The 26,002-nt window shown below is 40.2% G+C and overlaps 1 protein-coding gene across 2 annotated transcripts in view; it reads right to left on the bottom strand.

Annotated features, from left to right (window-relative positions):
- Positions 1-26,002, bottom strand: part of IGF1 (insulin like growth factor 1) — a 72,351-nt gene that overhangs the window by 43,001 nt on the left and 3,348 nt on the right. For both annotated transcript variants that reach the window (XM_003783298.2, XM_012801281.2), the window contains exon 2: positions 24,343-24,499. In XM_003783298.2, the coding sequence (XP_003783346.1) occupies positions 24,343-24,499 (157 nt within the window). The remainder of the gene's footprint in view (positions 1-24,342; positions 24,500-26,002) is intronic.

Genomic DNA, 26,002 nt, shown 5'->3' with positions numbered 1-26,002 from the left:
AATAGACATATGCCTATGCACAGTGAGGCCTTCCTGCCACAATGAATCTAATTCCACTTGTTTTAACTGTGGGCGTGCAACAACCATGCTGTAGAGAAGTGATTTTCAACCAGTATGGCACAAGAGGATCATTAATTAAATTATTTTCTAAAGAAGTTCAAAGCACTTCTTTAAAAAGAGTGTTTTTTTACTCTTTAAAAAAAAATCATCATTGTAATTTAAGTGTGCATGGAAGTTTAACTAGGGTTCAAGTGTGCCATGAGATAACAAAAAAGATGGAAAAATACCACTGTAGAGGATGAAAGGAAGAAAACATGAAAAGAAGAAGGTAAAATATTGATGAGAAAGATATTCCAACGGTTGGGAAGGAAATAAAGCTTGAAGAATAGACTATAGCTCTTCTTTCAGGTGTTTCCATGTACAGTGTGTCTCTTCTCCTTGTTCTTCCTCAGCACTGGCCATCTGCACCTTCCTGGCTGATGCGTAAACACCTAGGGCAGGAACCCCATCAGTTTGATGTTTAGCATTATATCCCCAGCACTTGCTACAGAGCCTGTCATATAATAGATGCTCAGTAAATATCTGTGCACTTTCCAATCTTACCCTGGCACTCAACTTTGTAGATCTATAATACTCCATCTGTGTTAGGGTGCTTGCCAATTAGATAAATGTAGCCCATTCAACCTGCTTGTTTGACATATTTCCAGAAGGCACAGTGGTGTTCTCACTGCTGTCATTAACTCTATGGGTTTGGAGATAACTAATAACAAATATTAAAAGTGTACTTCTTTAAAAGATAAGGCATTCTCTTCTTTTTGGCTAACCTTACCTATGGGAGAAAGAAATTTTCTTAGCCAGAAAAAAGTTGGGTGAAAGAAGAAGAGCTTGGGCCGGAATCTGCCAGAGAAATTTGGCCCTTAGAGACATCTAAGCAGCAAAGCAATTTAAGGACATGGGCCCTAAAAAGAAAACAGCACCTGCTTTGCTGAGCACTCTTGTCTGGAAATTGCTGGGTTAGCAACACGTTGCACCCTGTGAAAACTTGTGACTTCAGTGTTTTAAAGAAAGGCTTTAATTAAATTGAATGTTTTTGAATCTCTCTCAGGGAGTTAGGGTTTGGGGGATTGAGGAGCTGAAAACTTTATTAGGATGAAAAGAGCCCTCTCAGAAATCCTGGAACCCCACAGTTCATAGCCATCATCCATGTGTGGCCGTGTTTTTGCCTTTAGAAGCCCTGTTACCATTCACATTCTTTTGCAGCCAAGCAAGGCTAAACCTGGAATAGTGTGCTTGGTACGTGGCCTGGGATAGTCCACACTGTGCTTTTCCAAACCTTTTTTATGGGTCATAGGTTTGCAGGAGTGGGAAATTTCCCCATAAGGCTCAGCATTTTTTAGGTTTATTGTTTTATTTTGTTTTGAGTTTGAAAAGATGGTTTTAAAGAGATGTGGTAGGATTAAGGGACATTTCTTCAGACCTCAGCCAGGGGCGGCTTGTATTTAATTCAATTCAGACAATATTAATTGAGCACTTTCTATATGCAAATCACTGTCCAAGATTCTGAGGATATAAAGAGGGATGTGATGTCAATTCTGGACTGAAGAAGTTTACAGATGAACACAGACTTTAATAAGTAAATCTGGGACAATTACTCTATGTACAAGCGAATAGGAGCCTGGAATAGGGAATGATAAATTCTTGCTGATGGAGTTGGAAGATGCCTCACTAAGAAAGAAATAGAAGAGCTTGGCCTTAGAGGCTACTCAGCATTTTCACAGCTAGGGATGAGAGGACAGAAGAAAAAGCAAAGAATAAAAACTTGCTATGCACAGTATGCTGTCAAGGTTACCAGACACCTACACCTTGGTGTTTAGGTCAGCTGCCTGAGTTAAAACCCTTTAGTTTTTCCCATTTAGAAGCAACATATCTGTGGCCTTACTTATCAAGTAAGGCTAAGGATAGTGCCTATTTCACAGATTTGTCTGAGGATTGAATGAGTTAATACATATACACATTTAGAATAGTGCCAAGCGTATAATAAGAGCTTAGAAAGTACTAGCTATTCTTATTCTAGAACATTCAATATAAATGTTATGCCAATATCTTTTTCAGCTTATCTTGCACTATTCTATGTCAGCATAAGACTCAAACAACTGATGTACCCACAAACATACTACTTACTTTACTGTCTATGTGCTTTTCTACTCAGTGGGTTCTCTGCCCTATGTTTCTCCATCTGTCAAAAATCCTACCTAATCCAGACCTACCTTAAATACCAGCTATGACTTCCAGACACATATGAGTAACCTCATTGCACTCTGCAGGCATTGTGGCAAGTTTTTGGAAGCTCCCCTTCTGAAACTTGCCATTAACCAAGGCTACTACCAATCCTCGAGAGTGACTCATGAGGTCTGGAGAATGACAGGGTTTTCCCTTCCTTCTCCCTAGAAGAAAGTGCATGCAGGGGAAAGGATGGATTCATTTTACTGCTATTCCTAGATTTCCATGAAAGATGATAGCAACACAGAAGGAACAAGATAAACACTAACATCTGACAGTCACCTGCATGTGCCAATGTTTACTTCACTGAGTCTGAAGGCCATTGCCACCTTTGTGAATAAACCAAGACTTGAGGCTCTTCATGATGCTCCCCAGAACATTCTAGGCCAAGCTATTTGAGAATGGAAAAGGTCCTTATTTCTTCAGTTTTGAAAATTGTTCACAGATTGAGCCAGAGGAGTTTTTAAACCTGGATGGAAGATTCCCCATGAAGCGATCGACTATGTCAGAAGCCAACATAGGACATACAGCGAGGCTGTTGGGTAGAAACCCAAAAATTTGATTGGGAATACAGGGATGAGTGGGAAGAAAAATCTGTTCCTATTTGCTGTTTGCTACCAGTCAGGGAACAAATTGGTGATCTCAGGCTCATGCCGCCACCTGCCACTGTGTTAGAGTCCACTGTTAATGCAGTGCTTGGCAGAGAGGGTCAGGGCTAAACACACAGAACTGGAGCTGCTTTTCCACTTCAGCTCTCTCAGGCCTGGAGAATCTTGGCTAAGAATGTGGGGGAAGGGAGGACATGGCCCCAGCCACCCACCATGCCATTCCTGGGTTTTGATTAAAGAGGAAAATATTGGCTCTGACATTCTCGATTTGCAAGATCCAAATGTATTTTGACTTTTTAGAAGAAATAAGAGCTCAAGTTTCACGGGAATGATCCTGCTTAGAACTTCTGACTCAAACTTAAAGCCGTCTGGCTTCTCAGTAGTTGAATGCACAGCAAGTGCAGTTAGCAAAGTGACATTGCTATGGCTGCGGGTTGCACAACAGCACAATGTCAGCCTTTTGATGGGGGTTGGGCTGTTGAGCAATGCTGCTTGGAAGAGAGAGGTCACACATGGAAACCTGTCCAGTGGTTCTAACAATTTTATATCTTTATAAATATTCAATATATTTCTTTACATGTTGAGACTCAGGCTTTCCAAACTCCTGATGTGTATTTCTTCCAGAAATCTCAGGTCAGGCAGTGAATTTCCAGTCGACAAATAAAGTTCATTCTAAAATATCTCCAGTGAAACCAGAATATGGTATTTCAAGTGTGGGAAGGAGCTTCTTAGAGGGGTCCCTGCTCACTGCATCTGTCCTCTCCTGCCAGCCACTTACCCACACACAGCCCCTTCCTTAGTGCTGAGTTTGGGATAGGTAAATCAAAAGCCCCCATGAGGCAAGGTGGGTAGACTCAGGAAGGATATCCCATCTCTTCCTCCAAGCAGGGAGGAGACATGCATTCCAGTGTGCCTAGAACAGGACGGAGGCACCTGCGCTATCTCGTCCCAGGATGAACCTAGCAGAAAGGGTGGATAGGAAGCTGCTACTCCTCTCCCTGGCCCTAGGAAGAGATGAGTCATGAACACAAGAGGAGGATAAAGAGTCGGCTAACCAGACATAACGAGGTCCCTCTAGGCATTGCCCACCCCAGAATGAAAGAAAAATGGCTCCACAGCTGACAAGGACTCAATAGCAACAGGCTACGGGGTGTGGTCTTTCCCTCCTGATCTTCCCTGTATCCCATTGGTCATTACGCTAAGGAGTGCTTATTACTAAGAATGTACATGTATGTAGTAATTTGGTAAAGAGCCTCCTTCATGGAAACGAGAACTTTTGTAAGAGGACACAGTGGCTACCTAAACAGCATCTGAAAAGAAAGTTTTGCCTCCTTTTGAATTCCTAACACTGACATTCAATTTATTCATTTTTTTTAGTTAAAGAAAGATGTGTGTGTATGTGTGTGTGTGGGGTCTAATCTAGCAGGTAAGAAAAGATCTTGAGGAGCTTTATGAAGAAATGTACTTCAAAAACTAAAGTGGATTCTAAGCACAAATGAGAAGAAATTTTTCATTTAGGGAAAATCAGGGAGGAAAAGGTATCAAATCTAACCGTTAGCATGTAATAATATTTTGTCAGGAGTTTTTCCCTCATTTCTGTTAAACTGCAGAGTTTCAGCTAGCATTAATCTTCTAATCAAAAGGGAACAAATCTATTTATAATTGACACAAATGATAAGCCTATTTATAGTTCTCTTCGGCGTTCCACGTTTCTCTGTGGGAGATTTTCCCTGAAACAAAAGCCTACTTTTTGAAGCAACTGTGTTCCAGGGGCAGCCTTGATCATTTCTGCTGCCCGAGAGATATATTTAATTAGCCTCTCATCCCTACTCATGGGAAGGTGAAATGTGGAAAGTACTGACCAATAATATAGCAATTTCTACTTTGCCCTTGTAATTCCAACCCACAGAAATCATACATGACCCCAAAATAAATGGCAGTCCCCAAGCCCCACAGGAAAAGGGCATGAATGCCGTCTTGGCTAACCCACTTTCAACTTCAGACTGTACTCAGGCCCAGCTCTCTTCAATTCCAGCAACAGGAATTATCTCTAAAAACCAGTAGCAGGCCTTAAAGCTCTGAGAATTTTGCGATGATTTCATAGGCATAATTTCACCTGATACACACAAAAAACTCTTTTGGTAGGCAGGCAGTGCTGATTGTACACATTTTACAAAGGAGGGAATTATAAGCCAGCTATTTCAGGGCCCTTCAGAGGTTCCAGGTTTCCTCACCTCACATTCAGAACTCTTTTTGATGCTCAAAGTTGTCTTTCTGATAGCAAAATAAATATTATTCAGCTATACTCACAGTTGGGTTTCTGCTTAATTCAGAAAAATTTATGTTTTAGGGTATTTTTGTATTCAAAGGAAAGTAAGCAGTGGTGCTTGTGTTCTCTGCATCAGATCCTATCTGGGCTGGGCAATACAGAGGATTAGGTGAGAGGCTAACCTCACAATTCTAGGTAGAGTGTGGATGTGTCATTGAGCTGGAGTCAGAAAGATTGGCCTGGCAGGGTCACAAAGGGAGGTTTCTCATGACTTAAAGTCAAAAGTAGCTTTTTTCTGGCCTCTCAGGCTGCAGTGCATGAAGGTGGCAAATTCTACTTTTTATTTCTTTATTATTATTATTATTTTTTGCAGAGACAGAGTCTTACTTTGTTGCCTTTAGTAGAGTGCCGTGGCATCACAGAGCTCCCAGCAACCTCCAACTCCTGGGCTTAGGCGATTCTCTCGCCTCAGCCTCCCAAGTAGCTGGGACTACAGACGCTGCCACAATGCCCAGCTACTTTTTGTTGCAGGTCATCTGGGGTTGGGTTTGAACCCGCCACCCTTGGTATATGGGGCCAGCGTTCTACCCACTGAGCCATAGGTGCCGCCCACAAATTCTACTTTTTAAACATTAGTGGGAGACCTCAAAAGACTATATGTAGAGAGAAGAGAATGAAAATTCTTTGTATTCATTTAGAATTTTTATTTTTTTATTTTTTTGAGGAAGAGCCTCACTCTTGCCTGGCTAGAGTGCAGTGGCATCCTGACAACTTATTGCAACCCCAAACTCCTGGGCTCGAGGAGTCCTCCAGTTTCAGCTTCCATAGCAGCTGAGACTACAGGCATGTCCCACCACTCTGGCTAATTTTTTTCTATTTTTGGTTGTGTGTGTGTGGGGGGCTGGGGTGGTAGTTCTTGCTATGTTGCCCAGGCTGGACTGGAACTCCTGGACTCATGCAATTCTCATGTCTTAGCCTCCCAAATTGCAAGGATTAAAGGCCCAAGCTACCTTGCCCAGGTTCATTTGGAAATTCAGTAAACATGTTTTGAGATCTGCCATGTGCAAGAAGAATAGGAAAAAAATCCCCATTTTTATATATTTACTTTAATGCTATAGATTTATGATGCCTTTTCCTGTGTATGGGTAAGGGTTGTTTTCCTAACCATGTTGAAGGCAACCTTAAGGTCGACTTTCACATAACTTTTTGGGAACATGCTCGTTAATATTAGTTGTCTCCTGTCTTTCTTGTCTTAGCTTTCCCTTGGTTTCTAGCACTACGTTAGGTACATGGTAGTCCACAAAACATTGCTGAATTTAATTACATTAAAGAAGAGTGACTTTCTTCTTTTTGGTCAATATTTTATTACTGATCATTCCTATTAAAATTCACTAAGCTGGATCCATTTCTGAAGTCTGAGATTTGACTCTATAACCTTGGGGCTTGATGGTCCTTCAACAGGGCAAACAGAAATGAGAGCCCCAGTCTAGGTACTCAGAAACTTTAGAAGTTGGCACCTTCGAATATAGCATGCAGAGCTATTTTGTTTCGTTCCCCCACCGTATTTGTGCTCTATCTGGCATTGGCTCAATCCATTGTTTCAGCTGGGCTCCCAGGAATAGACAAACCTCTATAATTCTAACACACAAGTTGAGCATACTAAAAGATTTGCTGATGCTCCTTACAGTGTTTTAATCTGGAAATCACAGCCAGCTTCCAACAAAAAGGATCATGTTCTGTTTACCTAAATTCCCTCAGTAATTTTCTTTAGATACAGCATTTCTCACTCCCTACTTGAAAATGCCTAAAAGTCCATGGAGGCCTTCCGACTCAGCCATGTCTGCATTTCAGATGAGTTACTGCCTTCTTATGGGCACACATAACTAATCTAGGCCTGTAGGCTAAAGAAAAATGGACAACTTAATTAATTCCATGCAAACACTGACTGCATTGTATATAAGGGAGTAAATGGGATCTCTTAGACATTAAAAATACATAGCCCTCACCTTTGAGGGGCTTACAGTTAAGCAGATGGAATAAGACATGAATACTTATCAGAAAACACAAAATAAAACAGATTATAAGTTCGGTAAGAGTAGTAGTATTGCTTTCTTCTTTTGAAGGGAAGAGAGCTGACATCTGGTAGAAGATTTTACAGAGGAGGTGACATTTGAGAGAAGAACAGAAGGAAAGTCCAGGAAAATAAAACATGCAGTAATAAATCATCTAGGTTGGATGTTGGACTATGTAGGGGGCATTTGTAAGCTCAATGAGTCAACTGAGTCAATGTCTCAATGACTAAAGCAAGTCATGTGAACTGAGAGTGAAGTGTGCCAGCACAAGGCAATGGGGAGTGGTGGGGCTTGGGGTAAGCCAGAAAGCATGTGTCAATATGAAGGGGAGACTCATTTAGTAAATACTGGCAGATAATTCAGATTTTTGTAAAAATATTATATTTGCCTAACAAAATAGTTATGAAGACTGCATACAACTTAAGACTGTCAGTTTGTAGTCCTCTGCTGTAAAGAAACGTTCAGAAATGCAATTGGAAAGTCAAATGGAGGCCTTATATAAAATGCCTTACTGTCTAATTAGGGAATTTGGACTAAATTTACTTAGCCATGGATGATCACTGGAAGTTGTTTAGAAAAGGGATCAAGTGATTAAAAGTGTGCTTTAGAAAGATTAATCTCATGGGTAGGATAGCTGGTGTCAAAAGAGTGAAGTGAACACAGAGTGATCATTGAGGAGGTTGTTGTAATAGTTTTAATGAGTAATATGGACCTAAATGTTGGGTCTGTATTCCAGTGAACGGGGAGCAGCTGTTGTGGATTTGATGCAGAGCAAACTATAATACTACAACTTGCTTTGTCTGAAGAGTTGCATTTGATGGTCTTCACTATCCTAGACACTCCGGGTGATTACACAACTTGTCTATTGCTTTGTCTGGGAACTGGCCTTTCCTGCTTCAGAAGATCACTGGCCCCAAACCCCACTTGCTCTTGAAGAAATATCCCTTTGGTAATGTCCATATTATTTAATGTTCATTTTTTTTTTTTGGATCTGTATTCTTCCTTCACTAGGATGACTTGATTGTCTTTTATATTCTGACTGAACTCTTACTATGTTTGAGGAAAGCAATAGAATTTGCTAAAGATCAAATTGTTTCTTATTCATACAAACTGGGGGTGGTTATCCTGATGACTGGCTGAAAATGCAAAGGCAGTAAGTACATATTTAATTGAGTGGTGTATGGTTGATAGCCAGAGAGATCTTGCGTATATCTGGAGCAGGAGCGGCATGGGGTAATGTATGCTGAGGCCAGATGGTATGATGGATAAAGTGAGCCTGAAAGGCACTGTGGTCAGCCAGAGGGGCACACACCCCACATAAAAGGCTCAGGCCAAAAGCTCCCACCCAGAAATGCAGGCCCAGCTATGCTGGATCACTCATTTTAAGAGAAGTTGTTAATTTTTGTTTTTACATAAAATCTCTTGATTTTTTATAATTCCAAAATTTAAGCAATATATTGGGTGGATCAAACAAAACATGTCTGTGGGATAGATTCAGGTGGGGTGAGAGTGAGGACTAAGGACAGCCCCTATTTTTTGACATCTGCTTTAAAATATCAACTCCAGGAGCACAGGACTATGCTTTCCTCATTTCCCTCATTGGCAGTGTTTGGCTTAATAGGTGGTGTGGATTGGGATATTCCCATGTGACTTAAGCTTGGGGTTTTCTGATTTCTATTTCATGGGTCCTTGTACACTAGAGTGAAACCTCTTTGAAGGCATGGCTTTATTTTGCCTTGGGTATTGCTAAGCCGCTTATTCTATAATTAAATTGGTTAGTGCTATGATTTTACTTCCATACATTTTACTAAAGCACTGAGCAAATGTAACAAGCAAAGCGGGCTAACAATAGAATAAACAGTAAGCTCCATATCTAGTCAGATTTCTTAAAGGCTTTTAGAGATTTCCACGAACAACAGGAAAAGTTTGTTCTGGAAAAAGTCTTAGAGATTATCTTTTCAGCATTCATTCAGTGAGTAGAGTGCCAAAGAATTAGGGATCCCATTGTATTAAAATAATGTGGATTAACTCTACACAAATCAAATGGATGATTTTGGACTTTACCTCTTACATGTTTACATGGATGGAACTGAAACATGTTCTTCTTAGCAAAGTATCTCAAGAATGGAAGAAAAAGTATCCAACGTACTCAGTCTTACTATGAAAATAATAGAAAGCTTTCATAAGAAAGCTACAACCCAATTATAGCCCAAGAAGAAGGGGAAAGAGGAGAGGGAGTGAAGGGGAGGATGGATGGAAAGAGAGTAATTGGTGGGACCACACCTACGGTGCATCTTATAAGGGTACATGTGAAATTTACTAGGTGGAGAATATAAATGTCTTAACACAATAACTAAGAAAATCCTGTGAAGGCTATGTTGACCAGTTTGATGAAAATATTTCAAATTGTATATAAAACCAGCACATTGTACCCCATGATTGTATTAATGTACACACAGCTATGATTTAATTAAACAAACAAAACCCCAAAGTTTTCAAATGATTTTGGTCTAAGTCCAGTACCACCTTATCCTACCCAAGAATATAGTCAAGAGGTAGCATGTACTTAAAGTTCAAAGAAAATACATGTAAAAAAATGTGCAAACTATGTGGATGACATTTATTTTCCTGTAAAATTTGGGAAAAGAGATCACAGTTATCCCATTTTAGGGGTTAAATGTCTTGGTTCATTTTAATGTCATTGTCCCAATGGCAACAGGTTTTGAGACCCAGAGGACTCATCATCACATTTACCATGTTATTCAGTGGCAGATTTCTGAGTAAATCCAAGATTTTCTAACTTCCCAATCCAAAGCCCTCCTTTTTCTTTTTTATTTCTAGTGTCATTTAAAGCAACAGACTGGCCATCTCTTGCTTCTATCTGCTGTGCTGTGGGGCAACACCTTTCTCAAGAAGCCTGTCCTTCCTAAGGTACGTAAACTTTCATTATGTGCTCAGGCTGGGGAGTTGAGTTCCAGAATGGGCTTGGGAAAGGCTGGAAGCCAGCTGTGTCTCTCTGAAAAGCAGTGTTCAAGTTTACCCTTCATCTTCCAATAGGTGACAGAAATATGCTTTTCTCGTTTTAAAACCATTTCTCTAAAATCTCAGTGGGAGCCCTAATGGAACTAATCAACTTGAACTCCCAAGAAATAATATTAGAACCTGGCTGAGCATGAAAAAGACAGCAATTTGATATGAGTAAAACACACAGTTGTCCACTCAATGCAATTAGAAATATATTTTTCTGAAGCACTCTTATTTGGCTGTTCTTGAAAAATGTAACTATTGAAAAAGAAACTGGCACGATCTTAAGGACTGGAGCTCGGTTCCTGGCCCCAGTGATGGGCTTGGAAATTGCAGCCACAGCAATTAGGAGTTCCAATTTCCAGTTCATAGAAGGTCAGGCAATGGGGTTATCCTTGGAGCAGTTCTGTAATTCCTTGGAGGACAGACTCTACCAACTTGAAGGAATCAGAACTTGATACAGGTGAATCAGCAAATATATTGTTAATGACCAAATGCAGGTTTGGCCCCAGCATCATTTTTCAATTCTTCTATGAGAGCTGAGCTCTATTTTGTATTCTCTCACTTATCAGACCAGAGCCACCAAATATCAAGTACTTGTTATTTTCTACTATTCTCAAACCCTAATGCACATCCTAATCCCTTGAGTATCTGGTAAAAATGTAGATTTTGATTTAATTGGTTTGGTATCAGGGCCCCGACTCTACTTTTCTAACAAGCTCTTAGGTTACTTTGTGTACAAAGGCTCTAGAATAGATCTTCACATACTAAGCTTTATTTTTACTCAGCCACATTGACAGTCCCCCTTAGATCACTGGTGAATCAAACCAAATTTATCCATTATAAATGAGAGATTGTTTATTGCCATAAAACACGTCCCATAGCCATCAATCAAATCTGGTTTCTTCTAAAAGATAGACTTATCTGTTCTTTATTATTACTGCCATTTGTTATGTGTATGAGGAACATGGATATCATTCATGTTGATTGAAATAAATCACCACTGAATGACTTTAAGCCATGAAGTGGCCAGTGCCTACTTCAGAACCCACCAGAAGAGAGTCTTTCTGAGTCTTTCGCTTGTACATCACGATGCTTTCATACAATGTTACTGAACCCTTTTCTGACTTATCTGGCCAGAGATTTCCATAATTGCATGCAAAGCACTAATAATCTACAGAAATGCCCGTCAGATTTGTGGCACTAATACCTTTCACAAGTCTTATGATTCATATGACTCATGGCCCACAGACTGTCTAACTTAAGGGAAGCCTGAAATGATGCCTATTGTATATGTGTCATTGATTTTCTCAGAGTTTATCCCCACATATCTGTTCCATACTAGGAGGCAAGAATCAGCAGAAAAGAAGGAATCATTAGAGAGCCAAAAACATCTCTACACCAAATTGAGGGAGTGGAATTATAAGGTGAATGCAATTAACTGGCAGTTGCATCTATGCTGAAAGCATAGTCATCCCTTTAATAGGGAACATTTGCTGCGCTTGACAAACTCACAGCGAAATGGTTGGATCCATAGGAAGGAACATGCTGAAAATGGTTTCAGTATGATCCTGTTTTTTCACTCAATAGCCATTGATTGAGGCTGTCCAGCCAAAAACAATGAAAAAATGAGCCAACAATAGTCTTACCCTTTGACCATATTAGATATAGTTGCAGCTGAAATTTGTTATGTGTTTCGGGAATAACAAAGCATCCATATGGAACATATATTTGGCACTGTGGCAGCTGATGAAACCAGGAAAAATTAGACAAATTATCAATCGCTTGCTCCCAAATTACCCCAAAAAGAAATTAGATCCATTTTCAGTAGCTTTGCCTTCACATTTCTTCATTCCATGAGTCACCACTACCTTCTGCCAAACTAAATATGTCTATGAACGGCTGGAAAGTTTAATGGAAAGAAACATAAAACTCCAAATACGTAGGAAAATTTAAGCTTCTTCATGGAAGACCTTCATGGAAGACTAGCAAGTCAGAAATCTGAGGAGACAGAGACAACACATGGACAATACCTTTTGAGTAGCCCCTGAGTTAACAAGGCTTACAAAATACATAAGCAACCAGATGATGTGACTTCAAATTAAAATTAGCTCTAAAAAAAATTAGCACTTTACTTTTGTTTTTTTTTAAGCCTCCAATTCACCAAACGACTAGGGTTGATGAAGATTCATAGCCAAGTTGATCAGATTTGGGACAAAGAGAATTGATAATGTTGTCCAATGGGTAGTAGAAATTGGGGGAAAAATCTTTTTATGAATGGTTAAGAGCTTGAATTTTCAATGACTGTTCTGATGTGTTCCATCAGAAGAAAATGTCCTAGCAGTTTACTCTGAGTTTATGGACTGTGGCTATGAGGATACCTTCATGTGAGTTTAAAGAGTCCAGCTGTGCAAAGAGCTCTGGCCTGAGCATGAGGGGACTGAATTTTAGTCCTGGCTTTCCTACCAGTATGCTTTGCAACTTCATGCACATCATGTTTTTTCTGGACCTTTATTCCGTCATCTGAGAAGTGAAAGTGCTAGACCAGATTGAGTCTATATGGTTCTTCCTAGCTCTCCAATTCCTCAATTCTGCTTTGGCAAATAGAAACCACTTGTAGAGTTCTGGAGGGCTGCTGTTCCAGCTGTTACACAAACCTCAGGGCTGATTGGTTAGGATGTACCTTTTGTTGCATGCCTTCTCTTGCCTCCCATTGTTCCTTTTAAATAAGTAAATAGAGCAGGATTTCTGTTCTCAAAACTTTTTCCAGGGGTGGAACCTATCTATGAGGGTCTTCTAGTCCAGTGGTTCTCAATCTTCCTAATGCCTCCTAATGCTGCAACCCTTTAATATAGTCCCTCATGTTGCGGTGACCCCTAACCATAAAATTATTTTCGTTGCTACTTCATAACTGCAATTTTGCTACTGTTATGAATGGAAATGTAAATATCTGATATGCAGGATGTATTTTCACTGTTACAAAGGGGTTGTGACCCACAGGTTGAAAACCGCTGTTCTAGTAGCTTTTGAAAATGCCCTGTTGACTAGAATTAGCTGACACCTGAGCTAAGGCTTTTCAGGATGGCAGCAGTGAAGGGGTGGCACCTCAACTAGACTTTTTAACTTTTTTCTTCTATACCTTTAGTCTCAGATCCACAGATCCACAAAGACAGCAGCAGCAGCAAATTGGAAGTGTTGGGATATATTCTGGGGACTGGATGAAGGAAATAGATTTGGAATTACTTTTTCAATATCAGATCAAGGAGTTTTAAGTAACCCACTCTGAATGATGTGTGGGACATAAAAAAAAAAAACTATTAAAACATATTCTATGTTTTCCTGAAAGAGCTCAAAATAAAATAGAGAGAATGAAAATTACCAGCAGCAGCAGTAACCAGTATTTGATTGTGTGGTTCAAAAGTGTCATTACTGCATCAAATGTTCTTTCTCTCTCTGGAAGTCATTGGATGTGAAGTGCTTGGGATAAGAGGGTCCCTGGTCCCTAAGGTGGATAATAAAACTCAATAATTTTGATTTTATCCAAGCTATGCTCAAACAAAAAAAGTCAATTCCCCTAAGTCAGCTTGTGATAAGGAAACAGTGTAGATGTGCAACTTGAGAGTGCAAGATGCTTTTCTGATTAGTGAGTACATTCCCTCTGCTGAGCACTGCTTTTTTTGAGGCTAAGCAGAAATCACCAATAGCTGACTTGCGAGAAAAGAAATCTTTTGCCTGTGTGGGATACCTCAGTGACTACCTCACCACCTCATGGGGAACAAACTCTTTAAGCAAGCTCTACTGGGGGTAAAATGATAGGCTCCATCTCCTTTCTGCTTCTTCCAATGAGAAGAAATAAAAAGTGATACTGAGTGAGCATTCTGAAGACCCATTAATTAACTCTTGGGTGGTCTAAATGTCAAGTGATATGTGAACAGGAGATACCAACATGCTCTTCTTTTTAATTAATAAGGTTGAGTAGTTATACTGCCAAATATTTTTTTTCTAGATTATAATTATTGCATAAAGTTTTACAGAAGTCACACCACGGACATAATTGTGGGTCACTATTAAGGAGATAAGGCAAAAAGCATCCAATTTCGTCCACTAACAGTGACATGTTTGGATAGCCCTCTCAGTTTCCAAAGCCCTTCTATAGTGGAGCCTCAGAACAGCTCTGCAGGACAATACTTTTATTCCCCTTTTATGATGAGGAATGTAAGCCTCAAAGACATTAAACGACTTCTCTAAGGTCACTGGACTGTTCCACTGGGTAGCCAGGCCAGGCACACATGTGGAATTCCAAAGTGTTTTGGGGCAATCAAATGACCATGATAATATTCAGATAGGAAAGTCATAAGAAAAATGGAGGAAAATCATGGCCATTGCCTTTAAACCAGTTTCCCCCCACTTATGAGGAATTGAGAGTTTATTATGTAACTGAGAGGGGAACAGCCACAAATGCTCAGGTCAATGATGACCAACTTCTTTTTCATTTCCTCTAGCTGGTCATGATAAAACTTCTAAGCCCACAGGTTTGCTCTGGGGACCAATTCTGCCAGCCCTTATTTGTTTTACTAAAATAAATGAGTTCTATAGCTATAGGGCAAAAGTGAAGTTCTCAAAATACCTTTTAAAAAGTCAATAGGGCCTGTGCCTGTGGCTCAAAGGAGAAGGGCGCCAGCCCCATATGCCAGAGGTGGTGGTTTCAAACCCAGCCCTGGCCAAAAAAAAAAAAAAAAAAAATTCAATAGGATGAGTTCTTAATTTTCAGAGAAAACCTTTCAAAGTTATAATGACTCTTCTCATTGTTCACTATGGACAATGGACCACAGACTCTCGATTAACCAGTGACTGATGGTTTGTGTATTACTTTCACTCATGGTTTGCTAAGTTGTTCCTCTCCTGAAGACTTGTCTAGTTCAAGTGGAGGTGATTTCACTCCCCAGGGGACATTTGGCAATGTCTAGAGACATTTTTGATGTCATGACTGGGAAGAGAGGACTACTGGCATCTAGTGGGTAGAGGCCAAGTTTGTTGCCGGGTATCCCACAATGCACAAAACAGCCAAATCTGACCAAAAATGTCAATAGTGCCAAGGTTAAAAAACCTTGTTGCTAATGGCACTGTTGGGGAAAGCTGAGTGGGGAGTATAAGAATAAACCAGAGTTTAAAAATGCATCACTTGGTCTCACAAAGGTATGGTGAGTGAGGAGGGAGAAATCTATAGTGTCTTTAAATCCCATTTAATCCACAATTCTAGCTCTTGTGCTCCTTTCCCCAGTTTCACAGATAATCAGGAATTGGCTGCATGTGAGTTGGCTCAGCACAGACTTTCTAAATCACTTGCCTCTGATGAAAGACCCATTTCATCAGGGTAAATGGCACAGAGGTAGTACCATCTTCCCAGCAATAGTTACTGAATTGCTTCTATGTATGACAAATTTTCAAAGTTTAAAAAGTCCCCTCAAAGAGCTGTTTAGTACCTCATAAAGACCACAGATGAAAGCAGAAAATCAGAAGAGATTCATAGGGTATGCTTGGAAGTCTGCGAAAAAAATCAGGTGTAAATTTCTTTTGGCCTAGGACTGGCAGAGAAATCTCCCTCCCCCCAACGCACACATACAAGAAAAGAAGAAGAAGAAAAAAAAGCTGATCCAACAACTGGTCAGACTGTTTCAGATTTTCCAGGAGCACAGCTTTGCTAAGTCATTCCAAAGCAGTTCTACCAAAGTTGACATTGGAGAGAGTGCCCAAAGAGTCAGAATAATATAATATACAATAATAGTCTAAATAATGACCTTGAGTGGACTTGGAATGCCCAAAGCTCATCTGATGGCTTTGCACACTATACAGGAGACAGGCGGGGAATCACTTTTTGTCTGTACAAATTTCTGCAGCAAGTGAACAAAAGTACTAACCTAAGTCTCAGGAGAGTTTATGGGAATGAAGGAACCTGGCAGTTCTGTGTTCATTTGATGAACTTGGTTGGAAACTTCTTCTGGCCATTTTAATTTACGAGGTAAATTTGACATAGGCATAGTTAGTTGCTGCTAAATGGAGGAATGTTGCATGGGGGTCAGAAATCAACAGTATTTTCTTCTACCTCTGCCACTAATTAGTTGTGTGACCTTGGACATGTCACTTCTGTCTGGGTTTTAAGCTTAGTGATGGACTAGGTTATTTTTCATGGGTTTCCAATGAAATTATTTCCTTTGAACAATCAGGTAGTTTTAAGAGGGGGCTGTTAGAGACATGTATATTTCATTAATAATCATGCTCTTGGGTATCTTCCCTGGGGTTTCAGCATGGTTTTTTTGTTGTTTTTATTGTTTTTTTTTTTTTTTTTTTTTTTTTTTTTTTTGGCATGGAAGCCCTTATCCCTGCAGATGGAACGCCTGAACGTTTAATGCAAAAGGTTTTAATTTAAAAGACTGTGTGGTCTCTGCTGGTTGCACAATTTTTCTTTGTGTCTTTACTGCTGCTCATCAAATATTGCAAAGCCATTAATTACCTTAGGACAAATGCAGAGGGCCACCTGCAAAGGTTCTGGCCAATTGCATAAAGCAATATGCCAGATGTAAAGTAAGTGAAGGGTTTTTCTTGGTATTTAAGGTTCAGTGAAAAAGTAAGAGGGGCAGCTATGCCAAGAATGAAAAGCCAGAGCTTGCCAAGTGCTTCTTTAAGTGACTTTAGCCAATGTGAGACTAAACAATGCATTAAATAGGCATACAACTTACTGAAGTGAGGGGATTGCATGTCAAATAACACCTCTTTGCTATGTTTTAAACATGATCTCACATGTAGATAAAGACAAACAAATGCTGTGTTGTCATCTCCTTAGTCCAACAGTTAATAAGGCCTGGGGGTTTGATCTTCCCAAACAACCAAAAGTAATTCTTTGGGATGTAAGAGCCAGCTGATGTTCTATGGAGAGGTGTAGAACGGGACTCTGCCAGGGCAGCAGCTCAGGGCAAAAATGACTTTTTGCCACCATGGACTGTCAAAGATGTCTGGCTATAGAAAAGAGCAACAAAGTCTTTGCAGCCTGTTATGGAGAACAAATAGACATTCTCCTTGGGAGAGGACTTCTGTCCATTTCACTGAGCCTGAATCTTTGGTGTGGGCTGTGAAATCAGAAGGAAGGCTGCTAGAGAGATAAAGTGGGCTTTGCTGGCAGCCTCAAGCAATGCTAGCATGGCACAGGATGTCTGGACAAAGGGGCCTACTGAATTTGCAGAATGCCAAAACTTTCTCTTCAATCCAAAATGTATACCCTACAAGTCACTCATGATGTGAAGCATTCCAACATGAGTGATCTTCAAACAACTGGTTGGGTCTTCTGTGGCTGCTCCCACAGCTCCTTACATGGTTAGGTTGGGGACATTTCTTCCTGCCTTGATCATTCTTTGCATTATGGTATCTTGTAACCACCTCCCCGCTTTATCATCACTCTTATAGCACCCCACAAAAATTCCTGGTCCAGCTAAACAGCCTTTCTTCAGTAGGCCTTTGAGGAAAACCAGTGAAATTAACAAATGCAAGAAATGAAGCACTTGGGGTTTGCTGGCAGAGGAAGAACACTTGAACCTGGCCAGAGGAGAGGCACTGCCAGACCATATTGCATATCTAGTACTCACAGGTGAGTGGTAATATTCTGTCTGGGTGGGGATAAGAATCCAGCCTAGGGAGGCTCTTAGACAACAGCAGCCTCTAATCAAAGAGGACTTTTCTGAGCACCCTGAAGAGATTCTCTTAGGATTTCCTTAATTTTTCCCAGAATTAAAATTCCGGGACATTACATGGGTATCCCTTTCCTGCCTTTCTGAAAGGAAGTGTTCAAAATCAATGGAGTCACCCTAGGATCCCTGTTCCTTATCCCTCAGAAAAGATTTGGGATTTGGGAAGCATCTCCCTATGCTACACCACTTTGGGTCTTTAAACAATGCAAATAACTGAATAGACACGTTTCTTAGAGACAGAAGAGCTTGGCTTTGGTTCTGGACCCATCCAGTGAGGTAAGTCACAGAGTCTCTGTGTCTCACGTTTCTCTGACGAAGCAATGGCCCTTGCCCTTCAAGACTGGGGTAAAGAGACAAAGTGAGAGAGCCAATACAATTGGGTTTTTAAAAACTAAATATACTAGACAAACATTAGGTGTTCTTGTTACTCTACTAATGCTACCACCTAATTGTTACTGCAGCTACATAACAGGCTTTATCAGCTGCCTCTAAGGATAGAAGATGATAGAAGATGAGCATATAATGAATTGGGCTGTTCAGATATCTCAACCTTTGCAAGAGATTCTGTAACTGATCTCAGAAAATAATAAATACATGTAGTAGCTAAGAAGTGTAAGATGCTTACTATGTGTCAGGCAATATTCTAAGTTAATATACACTAACTTAATCCTTACACCAACTCTACAAGGCAGGCATTACATTTTACAGATGAGAAAATTGATTAGCAAAGAGGTTAAGGAACTTGCTCAAGGCCACCCACAAAGTTAAGTTGCAGAGCTGGGGTCCAAACCTGGATGCTTGGCAACAGAGGCCATGCTCTTGGCCTTGAACCCTTCTCTTTCCTGCTTGTAATTCTGCATCAGGGAGGAGACAGTCTTGAAGAGCATTAACATGTCACAAAAATGTAAATTATTTTCTAATTTTTCACAGAAGCCATCATTTCCTTAGTGGTGACTTAGTTGTATAGACTGGTCCTCTGGGCATATTTAAAGAGTAGTAGTAGCAAGCATTTGGAATCAATATAAAAACTCATTGCTTTTTTAATTTCAAACAATATCTGTGGCCTATTAGCTTAGTGGTACTAATGATGCCAGGGTCATAAGATCAAACCCCACATGTACCAATTATTTTCAAAGAGAAATGCTTTTCCCTTAGCTAGTAACTATGAGGCTAACTTTGACCAGCTGTGGCACAGGCACATGCTGGCGGTCTAAGGAGGATCCAGCAGAGGAATGCAAGTGGCACAGCTCAAACCCAGCCTGCCTCGAAACAATGCTAATGGCAGGTAAGTGTGTCTCTGTCCCAAACTGCACACTCTCTTCTTTAATTGAAAAGCCAACATTGGCTCAGCACCTGTAGCTCAGTGGTAAGGGCGCTGGCCACATATACTGGGGCTGGCGGGTTTGAACCCAGTCCGGGCTTACTAAACAACAATGACAACAACAACAACAACAAAAAACTAGCTGGGAGTTGTGGTGGGCACCGGTAGTCCCGGCTACTTGGGAGGCTGAGGCAAGAGAATCGCCTAAGCCCAAGAGTTTGAGGTTACTGTGAGCTGTGATGCCATAGCACTCTATTGGGGGTGACAAAGTGAGACTCTGGCTCAAAATAAAAAAAAGAAAAGAAAAAGAAAATATTGGCTAGTATGAACAGACTGAAAGAAGGCTTTTGGTGAAGGTTTAGAAACTCTACATTCTTATTTGTCAACTTGAATTTACCCTCCTTTATTTAGGGCAACTAAGAGCAAACCTGTTCACTTGTCCTCACAGCCAAGACAATTAGAAAATGTAAAGATGAGAACTGTCAGCTGGCCCTTCCTAGCCAAAAAACAAACAAAAAAAATGATGGTCCATTTGCACAAGGCGTGTGCTCCTTTGGTTCCTTTCGTCCAAATGACCTGCATGTGTTTGGTCGTATCTGAGCTTCTAGCCATCCCTGAGGAGTTGAAATCCAGCTTTAAACAAAACAAAACAGAGGAGCTGGCTCCTCTTTCTTTAAGTGGGTGGAATCTCCTATCTTTGGGGACCAAGAGAAACTATGTAAATAAGATAAAGGAGACTAAATGTTCTTTGGTCACTACTTAAGTCCAAGGTTCTCCTTTCTTCAATAGTACCAAAGCCTTGTTAATTATAACCTAGACTACAAGTCTGTTAAACTTAGAAGAGGTCATTTACTTTAACAAAATCCCCTTGTTTTATAGACAAGGACATTTCAGCCCAGGAAGTTTAAATGTCTGGCAAAGTCATACAGCTAATGAATGACAGGTCTGGGAGCAGTTTTCTGAGCATTATATATCAAACGAAAGAAGCTTAATAATAATACCTTAGATCTAGGAAGGTTGTTGTGATCAATAACAATGAAAGTTAATTGCAAAATTTCACTTCAACTCTTTACAAAACAGCACATTTTAACACATGAAGAATGCCATTTGTTTATCCAGACCTGTTCTTAATAACTATACATTAGAAGTATGTTTTACAAAAGCTATAAATCTGGACTAGCTGAAAGGGCATCCAACTTTCTTTTCTAATTGATTTACTTCTCCTTTTCCCCAGATCGCTGAGGTAAAGCATATACAGTTTATTTAAGGGACTGTGTATACACTATTAAAACTAAAAAAGACCTCAGAAACTCTCTTTCTTTGGGTTGTTCTTAATTGAAACCATCCAAGATGGTTGGTTGTCCGTCAACTTTTAAAGTATCTCCAAGGAGAGAAATTCCACATAAAAGCATGTTTTAAAATGGTTAATCACCATGGTTGTCAAAAATTATATCTATGGCAAGCTTAACTTCTCTTTCACCTGAAGCTCTTTTCCTCTTGCTGTGTTTCATGCAAAGCAAGGTTATAAGGAGCTACCCTAAAGGAGGGCTCCATCGATCTGCTGGGATAATAGCTGGCTTTTTCCTTGATGGGCTTTCACCTCTACTATGCCACCATTTTCCTCCCAGGATAATGAGAGCACAAGGCTGCTTGATAGACTCTCTTACTCTGATGTATAGGGAAGAATCAGTAATTAGCTCTTCACTGAAGCTTTTATTTCATAAGATGTCTGAGGAAGCTGCATTAATTATACTTGAACTGTTCCACTTATGCTGAGAAGATGTTTGTGAAACAGATAATCTAGGAAAGGTTGCTTCCACTGTGCCCTGGTAGAATTTGGGCTCGAAAGGAAAGAGGAGCTCATTCACAACATTGAGTCAATCCACACAAAATAAGCAATGAAGTAATTTTTATTTGGAAAAATTCTAATAGAATTAAAAAACTCTCTTTGTTAAATATTCTTTGTTGACAGAGAGAGGCAGTTTTTAAAGATGTTTGAGATTAAAACTAAGATCAGAAACTACTCTCCAAGATGAAATTGAAGCAGCTTAAAATAAAAGGCACAGCCACACTAAAACTTTGAAACTAAGGGTAAAACAATAGTAAGAGGGAAATGACAGAGGATAGAGGTGGGGAAAAAGGTTTCCCTCTGAAAAGTATTTCAAAGACTTTAAATACTTAAAGCTGACTTCTCCATACACAGTAAATCTCAGAGGACAAAAAAGGAACGCAATAAAATTTGTCGACAACAGTTAATGCTGCAAGAATAATTGGCTCAGACACAAAACAGGTCATCAGTGTAGCTTGGGGATAACCAAAATGCAGCTTCTAAGTCATTGTTAGTATCTGTTACATTCAGTTGAAAAAAAGAAAAACAGTTTTATCACATAACTGGGTAAACTCAAGGCAAGAAGCATTGTCCATAGCACTTGACCACCCTAATTCTTCATGGTTCTCAAGAATAAGATCCCAAACAAGCATTCAATTCAATCGAATGTAACTGGATTCAGTTCAATTCAATCTTGTCAGTTCAACAATCAAATATGAGCACTACTATATTAACCATTGAGCTAGACACTAGGATTCAGGGGTAAGTAAACATGCTTTGGCATCAAGGATCGAGAGGAATTATTCATGGGAGTGTGGAACCTGATAAGATAATGTCACAAATGAGACACAATAGTCAGGAAAAGCATAAAGGCTATAATCTATACTCCATGGTTATTTTTCTCTTATGACTTTTGACAATATTTATGTGTATTTTTTTTAACCACTTAACTGTGAGCTCCTTCAAGGGAAAGTCAATCACTCATTCATTTCTAGGCATTGTGCATCATACATAACAGGTACTCCATCAACATTGTGAATTAAAAGAATTCAAAGGAGTTAACTTCTTTTCAGGAAAGGATATGGTCCAATTGGTTGGAAAGTTAACAAGAACACTTGTGCAGGAGAATCTGTGTCAGACTTACGATTAACATAAGCCATGGAATTCTATAAGGCAGAATGTATGAAACGTACTCTCAATGACAATACTGACTGTAACATGTGGTTTATAAAACCACTCCACCTAAACATCAAGAGTTGCTATATATAATTTTTCCCTTCAAGTTTATTAAAATGGAATTTCTAAAAATTGGCTAAAATTTTAAGATTATAGTAACAGAATAAAAGTCCCATCATAGTTGTCCAATTCTCTTAAGTGTCTGCATGAACATACACAAGTATCATACAGCAACTTGGGACCAAATCATTCCTTCTGTCTTTTTTTCATTATCTAATGCAAATACTGCACACAAGGAAGGATCCAGTTTCTATGCACAGAGCATGGAAATGCTGAGGCATGTCATGCTGAACATCACAATTCAGCCTGGCACATTACAGAGAACACTCGTAGGCTTGGCAATTACCTAGTGAACTGGATCAAAGGAAATTGCACAGTGGATTATCGAGGCAAAAAAGAAAAAAAAATCCTCTTGGGCATAATAATAAGTGAGAACAACTCTTTTATTTTTTTAAAAAACATGGATCAGTAGCAGCAAATTATAGAATAATTACAACCCACTGTTGGGTCATGCGATGTCATGCAGTTACTGTCCACAGGAGGTTTTAAAGGGAAAACAAGTGTACTATTTATTGGAAAAGCACCCACCTGATGTGCTCGTTTATCTGCCTTGCAACAGAGAACTGGATAGAATTGCTTTATTGCCAGAAAAATAAATGAATTTCCTCAATTAAAGCACTGACTGGAAGCAGAGCATAGGCATTTGACTATCAAATAGGAGAATTCACTTCTGATTGTCACTAGTGATTTAAAAACTATTTGTTGCCAGATCCATTGCAGGATCACCCCCACAAAGTCTTCCTTCCTACCCTATTCATCTCCAGACTGGTATACAGAGAACGCCCTTGCCCCTCCCCAGTCATATACTAACAGACACACACGCACACACACACAATCTGCCTAGAGAAAGGCCGACATTTGGGAAGAAGATGAGAGAGACTTCCAATGTGTGAGTCATCACAGGAGCTATTCAGAGCTTAGTGGGTAACTGAGGTAAGCTGTCTACACTTGAATGATAGGAACCTTTAAGAATGATTCATCCTCAGTTTCCTGGAACTCTCTAAAATTCCAAAGAATTATACAGAATGAGCATCTGGCTTTAAATCTGTCACGGTCCTATAACATACAATGAGATAGATGCCTGTGAGGCACCTTTAAGTGATCAGTTCCCTCAGGTACCATTGATTTTGTTTATGTTTATTATTTGCAGACCTTGACTTGGCTGTCAACTTTCTAATTGCCTAAGACCTACTTATGCCATAAGTGACCCTGAGCTTGTCAGAAACTCTTCTCCAGATGGACATACAACTAAAGAGAATAACTATGCCAAAAGAGAGCAATAACAACAACAAAAAAAATCAAGGTCAATTCACACAGAGGGCAAGTTAGTGCAGCATTTCGGTTTGCATTTAGAGTCTGTGTCTCTCCAAACATGACCTGGAGTGAAGTTCACCTTCTGCCTGTCTGTTCATGGTGATTTCACATCGCATGGGGACAACTGGGGTGTACCCCCTTAATTCTTTCCCAATCCCACAGGACTGGAGAGTTCCTATTATTTTATTCCAAAATACATAGTATTAAAAACAGCCTTACATGTTTTCCATATGTTTATGTGTGCACTCAAAGGTCTTGAAAACAAAAACCCAAAACCCTAGGGTCATTTTGTCCCATCCTTTCATTGAAAGGAGTGGCATAGAGAGGGTAGATCATAATAGTTGAAGGGAGGCTCAGCAGGAAGTAGTTAAAGACCAACTGTTAAGGAGGAAAATTCCATCCTAAATCTGCAAACCCTGCCAAAGCTCCACTGAAACGCTATGCTTACTTTAAGGTGAGGAATCTTGGAGGCCTAGGACGGCTGCCAGCCACGGGCAGTCATTCAGTTATTCACACACTCCCTGCGGTTGTAAATCCACAGAGCCATATACTTCAGGCTATAGCAGCGCAGTGAGAGGGAGGGCTACTTACTGAAATAAAAGCCCCTGTCTCCGCACACAAACTGCAGAGCGTCCACCAGCTCAGCCCCGCACAGCGTCTCGGGTCCAGCTGCGGTGGAGCTGGTGAAGGTGAGTAAGCACAGGGCCAGGTAGAGGAGATGCGAGGAGGACGTGATGTGCATCTTTGCCTGTTGGAAAAACAGAAGAGGGTCAGCTTTCCCCTTGATCCTTGCAAGGGGCATGGGGGTGAGATGGGGTGCATTTAACCCCTAGAGTTCCCTTACTATCATTTACCAGAACTACCTGGCACAGAACAGCAGAACAGCAACAAAGTGCACGAGAGCCCAGGGGAGGGGGGAGGCGTGTATTGAACGCATCTTGGCATCAAACAACCTGTATTTAATCCCCTTGCTGCTGTGGACCCTTGGAGAAGTCCTCCCTGAAGCCCTTCTTTATGGGTTCTGTTTTAATTAAATAAGATAAAATATCTCAAAACATTGGCTATGTATACAAAGGATGCTATAAGGATAGTGCATACCACTCTGAGATCCAGGTGATACTTTCAAATTATCAAAGGTTAAACTGGGCTCAGTACAGATTTGGTGCCAAGTAAGTTTTTTTAATTTAAATTCTCTAAGAAAAAAAAATCGACTAGTCACAGATGGCATATGCATTCATTATTGACCAGAATATTAAATTAACCAGAACATCATTTCCTGGCTGCTGACTAAAAAGAATATACTGCAGCCAAAAAAGAAAAAAAAAAAAAAAGACTTGTAAAAATACTATGTATCCTTATAGGCTTTTTTTTTTCATTTAATGAAAGAGAGAGAGAGAGAGAGATTTCTTACTTGGGGTATATCAGCAGTTGACACAACCACAAATGGAAGGTAAAAACCGGGAACAAGAACAAATGTGAGAAATTAGGAATGAAATTGGCTCATGCTAAGTAGATACTACTCCTGCATTCTAAATCCCCTTGCCTGAAGTCCAATATCAAATCAACACATGTACGCAGAGTCCCTCCGTTGTACAAGGCACTGGGCTGAAAACCTACAAAAGCCTTTTTTTTTTTTTTCTTAAGTAGTCACAGGAATTCTGACTTCATCTCCTGGACTGAAGGGACTTATGTGTCACTCTATCCATTTTGCACCGAGGGACCCCTGGTTGGCATGACTTAGTCACAATAGACAGCCAAATGGCAGCCTTGCCAAAGCAGGATTCCTGTGGCTCAAGTCTCCGTCCTCACTCCAAGTAGTAGAAGCAACATGCTTAGGTGGTCATTAAGTTTTTTCATATTGCTACTTATGGCACAAAGATGTGGTTTCTTCTAGGAAGCCTCCCAAGGTGAGTAGCTTCACCTCTTTCAGCTGTATCTTTCAGCAGCATTGGAAGGGCCACCGACAGGATGTTACGTGAGGGACCCTATTAAAAGGGTCATGGAGTTATGCTGGGAGCTATAATTATAAAAAGAGGTTCTTTTGACCCTCCCAGTGGTGGCAGGTCCATTCAACCTCATCCCTTTTGGAGAAATAGACTCAGTTGTTTATTGTCTGACCACCCTCCTTGCCCTCCCTGAACTCTCAACATAATGGCTTAGCATCAGTGGCAGAAGTTTCTTCCATCATTCTAATTAAGATTTCCATTGTGGAGGCCAGACTTTCAGCCCAGCAATTGGGGGGGGGGGGCGG

The sequence above is a fragment of the Otolemur garnettii genome, unplaced genomic scaffold, assembly GCF_000181295.1.
Source record: "Otolemur garnettii isolate 467f Iridium unplaced genomic scaffold, OtoGar3 scaffold00007, whole genome shotgun sequence".
Lineage (NCBI taxonomy): Eukaryota > Metazoa > Chordata > Mammalia > Primates > Galagidae > Otolemur > Otolemur garnettii.
The sequence above is the reverse complement of the archived record's forward strand: the minus strand, read 5'-3'. Positions and strand labels throughout refer to the sequence as shown.